The sequence below is a fragment of the Bos taurus genome, chromosome 21 (assembly GCF_002263795.3).
Source record: "Bos taurus isolate L1 Dominette 01449 registration number 42190680 breed Hereford chromosome 21, ARS-UCD2.0, whole genome shotgun sequence".
In the NCBI taxonomy this organism is placed as follows: domain Eukaryota; kingdom Metazoa; phylum Chordata; class Mammalia; order Artiodactyla; family Bovidae; genus Bos; species Bos taurus.
Window position 1 is genome coordinate 27,007,368 of NC_037348.1, and position 14,250 is coordinate 27,021,617.

General features: G+C 45.3%; 1 protein-coding gene across 6 annotated transcripts in view; it reads left to right on the top strand.

The window, feature by feature from the left end:
• Positions 1–14,250, top strand: part of IL16 (interleukin 16) — a 126,443-nt gene that overhangs the window by 34,014 nt on the left and 78,179 nt on the right. For all 6 annotated transcript variants that reach the window (XM_059878979.1, XM_024981655.2, XM_024981659.2 and 3 more), the window contains one exon: positions 12,467–12,879. In XM_059878979.1, the coding sequence (XP_059734962.1) occupies positions 12,467–12,879 (413 nt within the window). The remainder of the gene's footprint in view (positions 1–12,466; positions 12,880–14,250) is intronic.

Consider the following 14,250-nt stretch of genomic DNA (forward strand, 5'->3'; position numbering starts at 1 on the left):
CAAAAGAATGATACACAACATGGCTGAGGAGCTGAAAAAGCATTTAACAGGCAACACCATTCTTGGAGAAAATACTTCCCAAATTGCAATTAGTAATTTGGACGATTTCTTTAATATAATAAAAATAATTTTATCTCAGTATAGCTATCAATATTCTACTCAACTGTGAAAGGCTAGAGAATTTCCATTAACATCTAGAAAAAGACATGGAACTCCTTTATTGTTAGCATTATTTATTAAAGTCCTGGAAACTTTAGTCAGTAGACTTAGGAAATAAAATGAAATAAGTGGTAAAAATATTATAAGATGAAGCCGATTTGTTAGTAGATATCAGACAATTGGAAACACAGGGGAACTGTTGAATAGCTTCTGGATAGGAGAGATCTGTAAGATTGCTGGTTATGAAATAAATGTGCAAAAGTCATAACTTATAGATAAGTTATGAACAACTAGAAAAATATTTTAATAATGGTCTATTCAAAGTAGAAAGTAAAGTGCAGATGGATAAATGTTATTAGAGAGATTTAAACTATGTATGATAAAGAATATAAAATTTGACTGAAGGTCTGAGAAAAAAAGCTGAGCAACTACATAAACAAAGCAAAAGTTTAAAAAATGTTCCTGGATGGGAAGATTTTCTACCCAGATTCATCTATAAATCTCAGTAAAAATGTCAATCAGATATTTTCAAATCTGAGAAGATTATTATTCAAGTTAATCAGAACTACTAGCTAATAGAAATTAGCCATAAATTTCTATTTTATTTTTCAAAATAAAAACTTTTCATTTTTCTGGTTATAATTGTGATGGAAACTATAATTAAAATTTAATTTAAAACTAAAATTTCTTGTAACTGTCATAAGAAACCAGAAACAAGAAATTAATAAGTAAAAAGGAAAAACTCCTTGAAAATTTCACCCCCCAACATCTTCACCTGCCAAAAAACACTGTTCACAGTTTGATGTCTCTTCAGGCAAGTACATTTTTATGACCCAAACTAGCCGATATGACTATTTTATGGTGTTTCTTAGCTTTACAACATACTGTGAACTTCTTTCCATATCCATATATTTTATTCTTGAGATTGGTCACATAATGTTCCGTGTGTGAGTGTATCATAATATTTTTAATAAAAACCTCTCCTTGATCTACATTTAGGTTATTCCCACTATTCTACTATTTTCTCTTTCTGTTTTAGTCCATGTATGTGTCAGGTACTCAGCCAAGACCTTCTCAGGACTATCTGCTCTCGTTCCCACATGGTTAGCATTGTCATCTCCATTTTATGGGTGATCAGCTAAGTCATAAAGGAGTTCAATACTTGGTTTGAGGTTGCACAGATAAGGGGGAAACCTGGCATGCAAACTAAGGCCACCTCCAGAGTCTAAGCTCTCGGCCAGGTCATTTCTGCACCTGCTTGTCATTTCTCCCAGCTACAAGCATTCTTGTGGCCAGTGCTAGGCAGCTGACTGCTGTTTTCATGGCAACAGTCTTTATTCAGTATCTCCTACCTGTGAAGCCTTCTTCCAAGCACTGGGATCTCTAAAAATATTCATCATTTATTATATATTTGGCTGCGTTGGGTCTCAGTTGCAGCACGTGGGGTCTTCGTTGCTCCACACAAATCTTAGTTGCAGCCACAGACTGTCCAGTTGTGGCCCGTGTATCCAGTGGTTGTGACTGTGGCTTCTCTCTAGTTGCAGAGTGGGGGCTTAGCTGCTCTGCATCATGTGGGATCTTAGTTCCTCAACTAGGGATCGAACCCATATCCCTGTCATTGCAAGTCGGATTCTTAACCACCAGACCGCCAGGGAAGTCCCCAAGCACTGGGATTTAATGAGGAATCCATCTTAGCCAATCCCTTCAGAACAGTGGTGGGTGGAGATGCCTTTCTTGAATTTATCTAGATTCTTCTTGAGGTTAATTATATTTTCACCCTTTTCTCTCTTGGAGGGAATACATGCCGATGAGGTAATAGTCCTGTCCATCTTCATCTTCTGTCTCAGAGGCCTGCGCTTTTTGGAGGGCATCCTGGTGACGCCACTTGTGCCTGCCTGTTGATGGATTCGATCACCTGCCAGGGTGCTTGAAAGTGCGGCGTCCCCTGTGAGGGCCTCCTCTAGAGATCTCACACATGCCTTTAGAATTTTCCTGAGAGCAGACTTCAAATGGCTTTCCAGTGACTGTGCGTGTGTGTTTGCATGCTCAGTGGTTCAGTCGTGTCTGACTCTTTGTGACCCCGTGGACTGTAGCCCGCCAGGCTCCTCTGTCCGTGGAATTCTCCAGGTAAGAATACTGGAGTGGGTTGCCATTTCCTCCTCCAGGGGATCTTCCCGACCCAGGGATCAAGCCCACATCTCCAGCAGTGGCAGGCGGATTCTTTACCACTTGAGCCACCTGGGAAGCCCAGCAACTATATGGGCACCCCTTAGCCCAGTGGAGTTGACACATAAAATTAACCATCTAGGATCATTTCACCTCATATTGATGTGGGAAAGGTCCATTGAGGGCAAAGGAACCTTTGAGATGCTTACCCACTATTCATTCATTCACTGGACATGCAGATGCCCCTACTGTGTGTGTGGCAAGCCTTGACAGAGCTCTGGGGACATAAAATGATGAGATATGGTCCCTTCCCTCTGGGAAGTAACAGCACAGAGGAAGAAAGATCAAGTGTATAAAACTCACTTCAACACAGCCTGCTCACTTTACCAGTTGAGAAAGAGGCTGAGAGGCTCTGTGCCGTTCGTCTTGTCCCGTGACCGATGTATACAGACACACACCCCACTGATTCCAGCCGCAGGTCCCTGGAGTCCTATTAAAGACACTCTTTTAGAAAGAAAAGGAGCCATCAGTTTCCTCCCTTCATTTCTTATCTCTGAGTCACTCCTCAGCTGAAAACAAAAAAATTACCCCCGGGCTGGAGTGACCAAACTTTAAAAATTGCCTTTGATATAGAACACTGTCGGAGAACTCAGAAATTTGAAACACATTTTATCAGCTAGTTCCCCTCTCTCCATATGGTTATGCACCCTTGCAAAGTTCTCCAGTGAATTAAGTGTATTTTAACCAGATGGAAATACCATGGTTTCTTCTCTAGTGGGTTAGCTGTGCCCAGCAGAGAGGCAAGCACGTAAGAGTTTTTCTCAGCAAGTGCTTGCAAAGTCAACAAGTGAAAAGGAAGGAAGGAAAGAAGAAAGAAAGGAAAGAAGAGAGTCCTCCTTGAGGACCTAACTGATGCAGCTCCCCGGCCCCCAGTCTGGAAATTCTTCAAGTCCCTTTAAAGGAAGAACCATCTGTTTTTTTGCCCTTCAACTTTATACTTTTGACACTGCATTTTCTTTCTTTAAAAAAAAATTATTTATTTGGCTGTCCAGGTCTTAGTTGTGGCATACGAGATCTTTCATTGTGTGTGGATTCTCTAGTTGGAGCACCGGGACTCAGTAGTTGTGGCTCTCGGGCTTAGTTGCTCTGTGGCATGTAGTTCCCCAACCAGGAATCAAACCCATGATCTATGCAATACGCAGCAGATGCTTAACCACTGGACCACCAGGGAAGTCCCAGTTCTGCATTTGCTATACAGATGACAGCTTAGCCAAGGTGGGTCTAAAGCACACTGAAACTATGATGGTGAGTCAGTTCGTGTCTCTTTTGGCCACAGGATCTCCTCCTGTGGGTCATATGGAGACCCTTCCAGCCCGAGCATTCTATGGAAGCTCTAACTAAAGTGAATACAATCATGGTTTGGGAGGAAAGGCCTCCAAGGAGTAGGAGAGCTGATTCCCGGGGTGAAGTGGATCCTTCGGAGTTTTCTGTTGGGTAAGGGGAACAGCTGGTCCTTTTTAGCACAGCCACATTGGAAGCCTTAGCTGTGCATCCTTGGGCAGCCTTGGAACAGACCTGAAAGACAGCCTGGTGGAGGACCCACGGGGGTAGAGCAAGGCTGACAAGAGCTTGGCAAATGCTCCTACAGCCCTGGGGTAAAATCAGAGAAAGCTCATTACTTCTGACCTTTTGAAGACTGGAATTGGGCAATGGCATGGGCTTGCCCACCAGCTCCACTCTCATTTGGTTCCATTAGGGAGCAGAAGCTGGTTCCAATGTCCTGAGCACAATTACCAAAGCTAAGTTGAACCGTGTGACCACGGTGCTGTGTTTTCAATTATCCTCTCTCTCTCTCCTCTCTTACTATGCCAGGCCTAGAGGGAACACAGGCTCCCACAGAAGTCCAATCCTGGCTTTTCCTCTACAGTCCTTTTGCAATTGTTCCCTTTCTTTTTTACATTTTCCACAGTAACAGGGTTCATTTTGCAAACCCTCTTTGCTCTAGACTGAAGAGTTACTCCCTGGTCCCCAGTGTATCCCCAGCCTCCCATCCCGGGGCTCCACTGGACATCCCACGTGACAGCCACGGCCGCAGAAGTCCTGGTTCTCTCTGGAAAAGCTTATTTTTAAAAACTGACTGTACTCATCAGACACTCCTGCAACGGTCCTCTGGGATTAGCCCAGTTTCCACTGAGGAATTCGATCCTTCTGGTCTCCTAAACCCTACACGCAGCTAACGTTTCCACCACTGGGGGCAGGACATGCGTTTTATGGGGTCCCGAAGGTCTCCACATGTTTGTGTCCTGGAAAATGCTCACTGAGTGAGCTCACCTTTGCTGGGACAGCTCTTGTGGGCTGCGGAGGGTGGGGAGATAGAGGGGGGAAGGGAACTGGCTTTGCAGTCTAAGAATACACACAGATGGTGGTAATGCTTGGTGAAAAAGAAGGCAAGAGGCCTTTATTCCAGAGCCAAGCACTGAAGGGGAGAAGAATTTGGGCCTTGACTGGGGGTGACTGGCTCCTCTACTAGACTTGGATGGGATAAAAGGCAGTTTCAAAAAGCCTCTCGGCCTTTGAATGTCACTATTTTCCATAACTTATGCCAGTGGCATCAGAAAGAACAACTAATTCAGGAGGATTTTTTAAGCAAAAAAAGAGGAAGTTTTATTCATTTCTCTAAGTGAATAGATAGTATGGCTTCAGGTATAGCATGGCTTCAGGCATGGCTGTATCTAGGTGTTGGTATTATTATTATTTTTTTTTAACGATTTATTTTTATTTTTTTGCCACACTCATGTGGGACCTTAGTTCCTTAACCAGGGATTGAACCCTCACCCCCTGCATTGGAAGGTGGATTCCTAACCACTGGACCACCTGGGAAGTCCCAGGTGTTGGTTTTATATCCTCTAGGCTCATCCTTCTCTTTCTGTCTCCCTTTCTATCTTCATCTTCCTCTGTGAGTTCTGGACCTTCTGTGTTGGCTTCACTCTCAGGCAGCCCTTTCCACAAGGTGGTATGGGCAACTCCGTACTTATAGGTTCTCCATACAGCACCAACGGAAGTCCAGAAGGATTTTAAACTTCAATTGTCTTTCAGTATTTCAAATGCCTAATGGACCAGTGTTAGCTGTGACACACACACACACACACACACACACACACACACACACACACTTCCCTCTCCATGAGTTCCAGGTGAACTACGGGGAATCCTCATGAAGTTGAACAAAAGGCAACGAGGTTTGGATACATTAATCCTTACAGTGGTGCTGGTGTTGAGAGCTTATAGTTTGGGGATGTTGAATTGACAGAATGCAAAGGAATGCCTGTGTTGGATTACAGTGGCAGGGAGGAGAGCATTTACAATTTGGATTTGAAAGATGACACCCAGAAGTTAAGGCTAGTAATGAGAAGATGGGGGGAAAAAGAGCTACTCTAAAAGCTTGATTTCTTTGTATTCTTCAACCAATAGATATGAGCAATGATATTCAGATTAATGAATCCTCTAGAAATAAGGCAGGTTTTGAGCAAGCAGGCCACGCCCTCTGGACTTGGGTTCATGACTTTGGTAAAAGGCAGAAGTGATTTTAAAAAGTTTCAGTGGTTTTGGGGGAGGAAGCTGACTCTGTGGGCTGTAGCTCAAAGAGGAGGTGAGCCTGAGGGCAGAAAGTACTGAGTGTAAAACATTTTGTTCAGGAAGAGGAAGGGCCGAAGAATGGTCCATTGTCAAAACCATGCTTGTTGTTAGCAGTGTTGGTTTGTATGCTTTAAAATCTGTTAAGGAACTTCCCTGGTGGTCCAGGGGCTAAGACTCTGTGCTCCCAGTACAACAGGGAGCCCAAGTTTGATCCCTGATCAGGAACTAGACCCCAAATGCTACAACTAAGAGTTCACATGCTGCAACTAAATCCCGCATGTCTCAACTAAGACCTGTTGCAGCCAAATAAATAAGTAAATATTTTTTAAAATCTGTTAAGGTAGCAGTGAAAGTGAAAAATGAGTCGCTCAGTTGTGTCTGACTCTTTTGTGACCCTATGGACACACCAGGGTCCTCTGTCCATGGAATTCTCCAGGAAAGAATTCTCCCACTGGAGGGGGTAGCCATTCTCTTCTCCAGGGAGATCTTGCCAACCCAGGGATCAAACTCAGGTCTCCCGCATTGCAGGCGAATTCTTTACCATCTGAGCCAACGGAGAAGCCCAAGAAGACTGGAGTGGGTAGCCTATCCCTTCTCTAAGGGATCTTCCCAACCCAGGAATCAAACTGAGGTCTCCTACATTGCAGGTGGATTCTTTAGCAACAGAGCTACCAGTGAAGCCTGGCAGATCTCATGTTAAATGTTCTTACCATAATTTTTAAAAGGTGAGGGGAAGATATGAAGGGGATAAAGAGAGGCAGGTAACAAGAAGAGGATATAGATACAACATGTAATTTTTCCAAGATGGACAATTTGAGTATGTTTATATGCTGAGGATAAAACCCAGAAGAGAGGGAGAGATTGAGGTTAAAGAGAGACACTAATCAATGGCTGTGTAGAACCATGGCAAAGATGCAAGCCCCAGAGTCAGATTGCCTGCTTAAATTCCTGCTTTCACTGAGTTCTGTCTGTGCAGTCTTGGGAAACTGACCTAACCTTTTTGTGCCTCAGTTATCTTTCTAAAAATCCCCTTCTCCTCCTGCCTTCAATCTTTCCCAGCAGCAGGGTCTTTTCTAATGAGTCAGCACTTCAAATTAGGTGGCCAAAGTATTGGAGTTTCAGCTTCAGCATCAGTCCTTCCAATGAATATTCAGGGTTGATTTCCTTTAGGATTGACTGGTTTGATCTCTTTGCAGTCCAAGGGACTCTCAAGAGTCTTCTCCAACACCACAGTTCAAAAAAAGATAACTGAGGCACATATCTTGTTTGTTTTTTGGCTGTACTGGGTCTTAATTGTGGCACGGAGGATCTTGGATCTTCATTTCATTGTGTGGGATCTTCAGTTGAGGCATGCGAACTCTTAGTTGTGCTATGTGGAATCTAGTTCCCTGACCAGGAATTGAACCTAGGCCTGCTTCACTGGGAGCACAGAGTTTTAGCCTCTAGACCACCAGGGAAGTCCCCATGAATTCCATTTTTGTGTGTGTGTATGTGTGCAAAATTAGGATGTTGATGGAGCCTACAATAGATTTTACGAGAACTAAATGGTAAAGCAATTAGAACAGTACATCATAAGCACTAAATACGTGTGGTTGTTGTTGTTGTTCAGTCGCTCAGTCATGTCCAACTCTTTTCGACTCCATGGAGTGCAGCACACCAGGTTTCCCTGTCTTTCACCATGTCCTGGAGCTTGCTCAAACTCATGTCCATTGAGTTGGTGATGCCATCCAGCCATCTCTTCCTCTGTCGTCCCCTTCTCCTCCTGCCTTCAATCTTTCCCAGCAGCAGGGTCTTTTCTAATGAGTCAGCACTTCAAATCAGGTGGCCAAAGTATTGGAGTTTCAGCTTTAGCATCAGTCCTTCCAATGAATATTCAGGGTTGATTTCCTTTAGGATTGACTGGTTTGATCTCTTTGCAGTCCAAGGGACTCTCAAGAGTCTTCTCCAACACCACAGTTCAAAAGCATCAATTCTTTGACGTTCAGCCTTCTTTATCATCCACCTCTCACATCCATACATGACTACTGTAAAAACCATAGCTTTGACTATATGGACCTTTGTTGACAAAGTAATGTCTCTGCTTATTAATATGCTGTCACATGGTGTACTCTGCATATAAGTTAAATAATCAGGGTGACAATATACAGCCTTAACGTACTTCTTTCCCAATTTGGAACCAGTCCATTGTTCCATGTCTGATTCTAACTGTTGCTTCTTGACCTGCATACAAGTTTCTCAGGAAGCAGGTAAGATGGTCTGGTATTCCCATCTCTTTAAGAATTTTCCACAGTTTGTGGTGATCCACACAGTCTAAATCTTTAGTATAGTCAATGAAGCAGAAGTAGATGTTTTTCTTGAATTCAGTTGCTTTTTCAATGATCCAGCGGATGTTGGCAATTTGATCTCTGTTTCCTCTGCCTTTTCTAAATCCAACTTGAACATCTGGAAGTTCTTGGTTGACATACTATTAAAGCCTAGCTTGGAGAATTTTCAGCATTACTTTTCTAGCATGTGAACTGAGTGTATTTGTGCAGTGGTTTGAGCATTCTTTGGCATTGCCTTTCTTTGGTTGACCTTTTCCAGTCCTGTGGCCACTACTGAGTTTTCCAAATTTGCTGGCATAATGAGTGCAACACTTTCACAGCATCATCTTTTAGAATTTGAAATAGCTCAGCTGGAATTCTATCACCTCCACTGCTGTGTTCACAGTGATGCTTCCTAAGGCCCACTTGACTTGGCATTCCAGGATGTCTGGCTCTAGGTGAGTGATCCCACCATTGTGGTTATCTAGGTCATTAAGATCTTTTTGTATAGTTCTTCTGTGTATTCTTGCCACCTCTTCTTAATATATTCTGCTTCTGTTAGGTCCATACCATTTCTGTCCTTTATTGTGCCCATCTTAGCATGAAATGTTCCCTTGATATCTCTAATTTTCTTAAGAGATCTCTAGTCTTTCCCATTCTATTGTTTTCCTCTATTTCTTTGCACTGGTCACTTAGGAAGGATTTCTTATCTCTCCTTGCTATTCTTTGGAGCTCTGCATTCAAATGGGTATATCTTTTCTCCTTTGCCTTTAGCTTCTCTTCTTTTCTCAGCTATTTGTAAGGCCTCCTCAGACAACCATTTTGCCTTTTTGCATTTCTTTTTCTTGGGCATGGTTTTGATCACTGCCTCCTGTACAATGTTAGGAACCTCTGTCCATAGTTCTTCAGACACTCTATCAGATCTAATCCTTTGAATCTATTTGTCACTTCTACTGTATAATCATAAGGGATTTGATTTAAATCATACCTGAATGGCCTAGTGGTTTTCCCTACTTTCTTAAATTTAAGTCTGAATTTTGCAGTAAGGAGTTCATGATTTGAGCCACAGTCAGCTCTTGATCTTGTTTTTGCTGACTGTGTATCTTGTTTTTGCTGACTGTGTAGAGCTTCTCCATCTTCGGCTATAAAGAATATAATCAGTCTGATTTCACTATTGACTATCTGGTGATATCTATGTATAGAGTCTCTTGTGTTGTTGGAAGAAGGTGTTTGCTACGACCGTGAGTGAGTGAAAGTCACTCAGTTGTGCCCAACTCTTTGCAACCCCATGGACTATACAGTCCATGGAATTCTCCAGCCCAGAATACTGGAGTGAGTAGCCTTTCCCTTTTCCAGGGGATCTTCCCCATCCAGGGATCGAACCCAGATCTCTCACATTGCAGGAGGATTCTTTACCATCTGAGCCACCAGGGAAGCCCAAGAATACTGGAGTGGATAGCCTATCCCTACTCCAGCAAATCTTCCCAACCCCAGAATCGAACCGCGGAATGCGATTCATGGGGTCACAAAGAGTCGGACACGACCTAGCGACTAACACTTTCAACATAGTATGGTACTCTATAGCCTATTGTGTTAGCTGAGTACCTCAGATAACTTGGACTTATGAACACATTCTCAGAACAGAACTGATTTGTATGTAGGGGACTCACTGTTTTCTAGATGGAAGGAAACAGAGTACAGGACTTTGGGATATTGGCAAGAGGGTGTTTGATAAAATGGACCAATATTTAGTTGTGTTAATTGCTCAGTCATGGCTGACTTTTTCAACCCTGTGGACTGTAGCCCGCCAGGTTCCTTGGTCCATGGAATTCTCCAGGCAAGAATACTAGAATGGGTAGCCATTCTGTTCTCCAGGGGATCTTCCAGATCCAGGGATTAAACCCGAGTCTCCCTCATTGCAGACGATTTCTTTACTGAGCTTCTCTTGTGGCTCAACTGGTAAAGAATCTGCCTGCAGTGCCAGAGACCTGGGTTCGATCCCTGGGTTGGAAAGGTCCCCTGGAGGAGGGAAAGGCTACCCACTCCAGTATTTTGGCCAGGAGAATTCCATGGACTGTATAATCCATGGGGTCACAAAGAGTCAGACACGACTGAGTGACTTTCACTTCCACTTTGTTTACTGTCTGAGTCACCAGGGAAGCCCACTGAGTTAATTTATACCAAAGCATCAAGAAGAGTACCTGATATATAGGGTACACTCTCAAATAGTTATTCATTCATTCATTTTGATTCATTGTTATTTGTTGCTATAGACATGTACATGTGTGTTCAGTCATGTCCGACTCTTTGTAACCCCATAGACTGTAGCCTCCACCCCACCCCCAGGCTCTTCTGTCCATGGGATTTGCCAGGCAAGAATACTGGAGGGCATTGCCGTTTTCTCCTCCATGGGATCTTCCTGAACCAGGGATTGAACCTGTGACTACTGTGTTTCCTACACTGCAGGCAGATTCCTTATCACTGAGCCATGGAGGTTGGTAGATACGCTGATAAAATTAAAATGCTAATAGAGAAAACAATACAATGCACCTGGGTATTGAAAAACACTCTTCATTCAAGAAGGTGTTCTCTTGGGGAGATTATATAATATGAAAGAGTTTCTGCATGATGAAATGCTGGAAGACCTCTGCTTTTCCTTATTCAGTACTAGCTGTACACCAACAGCAGTACCCGTGGGCCAAGAGCATCCCACAGTCTGTTATTCTGGCAACAGGCTTTATTTTGTGGCTTGGGCCTGAGTCAGAACTCTGCAGCATCAGAGCCCCTTTAACCACCTGCCTCATGGACAGGATTCATGCCTGAATCCATGACAGGCACTTCTCAGCGAAGCGGAGCTGAGCTGTGCTGAGTGATGCTGTTGACCTGATGAGTAAAGCCAGTTTTGACTCATCCCATGGGGAAAGATCTTGATCTTGATCCCATGGGGATCTCCATCTTGATCCCATGGGGAAAGATGACAGAGGAGACCCTCAGCCTGGCCGAGATACTGACCAGGTGTGACCTTGGTCCTGGGGAAGGGCACACAGGTTTTCCAGGTACCTGTTGTGTGCTAAGCCCTTTGGCATGAACCGTCTAGGATTCACCTTCTTTTATACTCAAAACAATCCTGGTGGGTCAACGTTAGGTGAGCCTCCCAACCTCCTTTTAGGCTTTTTATCTGGGAATTGGGCTTCCCAGGTAGCTCAGTGGTAAAGAATCCACCTTCCAAGCAGGAGACACAGGTTTGACCCCTGGGTCAGGAATATCCCCTGGAGAAGGAAATGGCAACCCACTCCAGTATTCTTGTCTGGAGAATCCCATGGACAGAGGAGCCAGTTCATGGGCTACCGTTCATGGGGTCTGAAGAGCCAGACATGACTGAGTAACTAAACAGCAGCAGCATCTGGAAATGGAGAGCATAAACATCAGCAGTTTTCAGCCTGGGCTCTGAAGCCCCAGGTTTACTTGGAGATGCCACAGGAGTGACCAGGGGTAGCAGAAGGGGACTGGCAGGTTCAGCCCAGTCCTTTTCTTCACTCTGACCCGCTCTATAGACTGGAGTACCCCATACACTCTTGTCTGAAGAATGACTTTTACATTTAAAAGTCTCACAGGTCTCTGTGATCTCTAAACTCCTACCCATGATCTGTCCTACGAATGCTCTTTGTGGCTTTGCATTTGAACCTCTTTCTCTCTGTCTCAGTGTCCCCGTGTGTAGAAGGAGGGTTTGGATAAGAGAAGCTCTGGGCTCTGTGAGCCTGAGAGTGATTGTTGTTGTTCAGTTGCTAAGTTGCGTCTGACTCTTTGCAACCCTCATGGACTGCAGCACGCCAGGCTTCCCTGTCCCTCACCGTCTCCCAGAGTTTGCTCAAACTCATGTTGGTTGAGTCAGTGATGCCATCCAACCATCTCATCCTCTGTTGTCCCCTTCTCCTCCTGCCTCCAATCTTTCCCAGATCAGGGTCTTTTCAAATGACTCCGCTCTTCACATCGGGTGGCCAAAGTATTGGAGCTTCAGGAGGGTGTGGTAAACACTTGATCCCTCCATGTGGCCGGCACCCTGGAAGGGCCAGTTACATCGAGTGATGATCTCGCCATCTGTCCTGCTTCACGGACATCGTGGCTCAGTTCCAGGACTTGTGTCTTGCTCCACTTGTCTGCAGCAAGTCCCATTGCCTCTTCCTATTTCCTTTCTCTTCCAGGGACCCACGACGTGGTGGCTAAACCCAGTCCAGTCGCCACTCGTCAGCCGAGGGCCAGAGATCAGGAAAGGAAGAAGGGCAGCTTTACCTCCTCCCTGAGGATGGAGCCTCACAGCCGTTCCGGAAAGAGCAGAAAATCCACCAAGTTGCGGTCCATCTCCCGCTCCCTGATCCTCTGTAACGCCCAGACCAGCGATGACAGCTCAAGCCCTGACGAGAGATACCCTGACCCCTTTGAGATTTCCCTGGGCCAGGACAAGGAGGGAATTTTCCACTCATCTGTGCAGCTGGCAGACACGTCAGAGGCTGTGCCCCGCAGCATTCCTGACCTCACACTGTCCTCTGAGGCCACACAACTCCAGGCAGCTGGGAACGATCGAGGCAAGGCCTGCAGGAGGATGTTCTTTACGAAGGTGCGCCAGGGTGTGTGTGGGGCGGGAGGAATCCCAGATGGCTCCTGGGGCCATGAATGAAAGTCAACACATCGTCCTAGTCCAAAGTCAGGGAGGCAGCAAGTTCGCATTCTGAACAAGAGCAGGGAAAAGGTTGGGGCAGCACCCACTGGAACAATAACAATGAGTCAGGCTCAGTTGACTTTCCTGCCTTAAAGATTCATGAAGATACTGTGTAAGCTCCCCCCACCCAGGTAAACTGAGCCTAGATCCCTGCTGGAAAATGCCAGGTGCTATACACTGGGGAGGTCATGGCTCCAGACAGGCAGCTCGATTCACACCAGTCAAGAGCCTGATATTAATAGAAGCTGACTTACAGGGCCCAGACCCGGCAGGAGCCCATATGTTGAGCAGGGCAAGGACTACAGGCTGAGTGAGTCTGCACTGGAATGCCAACCTTGAGCGTTCTCCAGGTGCCCCCTGCCAGTTCCAACACAGGTGTGAATGAGGGATGGTCAGCAGAGCCACAGGGAAGCAGGAGAAGGGAAACTAAGTAGGGTTTGCTATGCTTAGTCACTAAGTCACGTCCAGCTCTTTGCAACTCCATGGACTGTAGCCCGCCAGGCCCCTCTGCACATGGGATTCTCCAGGCAAGAATATTGGAGTGGGTTGCCGTGCCCTCCTCCAGGGGATCTTCCCTACCCAGGGATCAAACCCAGATCTCCTGCATTGGCAAATGGTTTCTTTACCCTCTGAGCCACCAGCGAAGCCCATGGGTACACTTAGTCAATGTTTACAGAGTACCAACCCAGATTCGGCACTGTTCTATAGAGTTGGCAGACTCAGTCCCTGCCTGTGGGCAACTTTTATTCTAGTGGGGGGAATACTGATGTTAACAACTCAGCATGTGATAAAATATTCAATAGTGAAGAAATATTAAGCAGAATAAAGGGATAGAGAGGGAGATGAGGAGGGGTCCCTGCCCTTTTTGAAAAGGTGATCATAAAGGCTTCTCTAAAGAAGGGACATTCAGGACCTGAATGAAGAGAGCAGAGAAGTGAGTCATATGAACATCTGGGGGAAGAACATCCAGGCAGAGGGAACAGCATGTGCAAAGACAGTAAGAGGAGAGTGTGCACAGGGTATACAGGGAAGAGGGGAGTGGGGAGGATGGAGTCGGGACGGGAGCCAGTATCCACCAGACATGGAGCTTTACTCTCAGAAGGATGGGAAAACATGGGAAGATGGAGCAGGGGTGCTGGTGGTTTAATTGCTAAGTCAAATCCAACTCTTTGCAACCCCAGGGACTGTAGCCCACCAGGCTCCTTTGTCCGTGGAATTTCCCAGGCAAGAATACTGCAGTGGGTGGCCATTTCCTTCTCCAGGGGATCT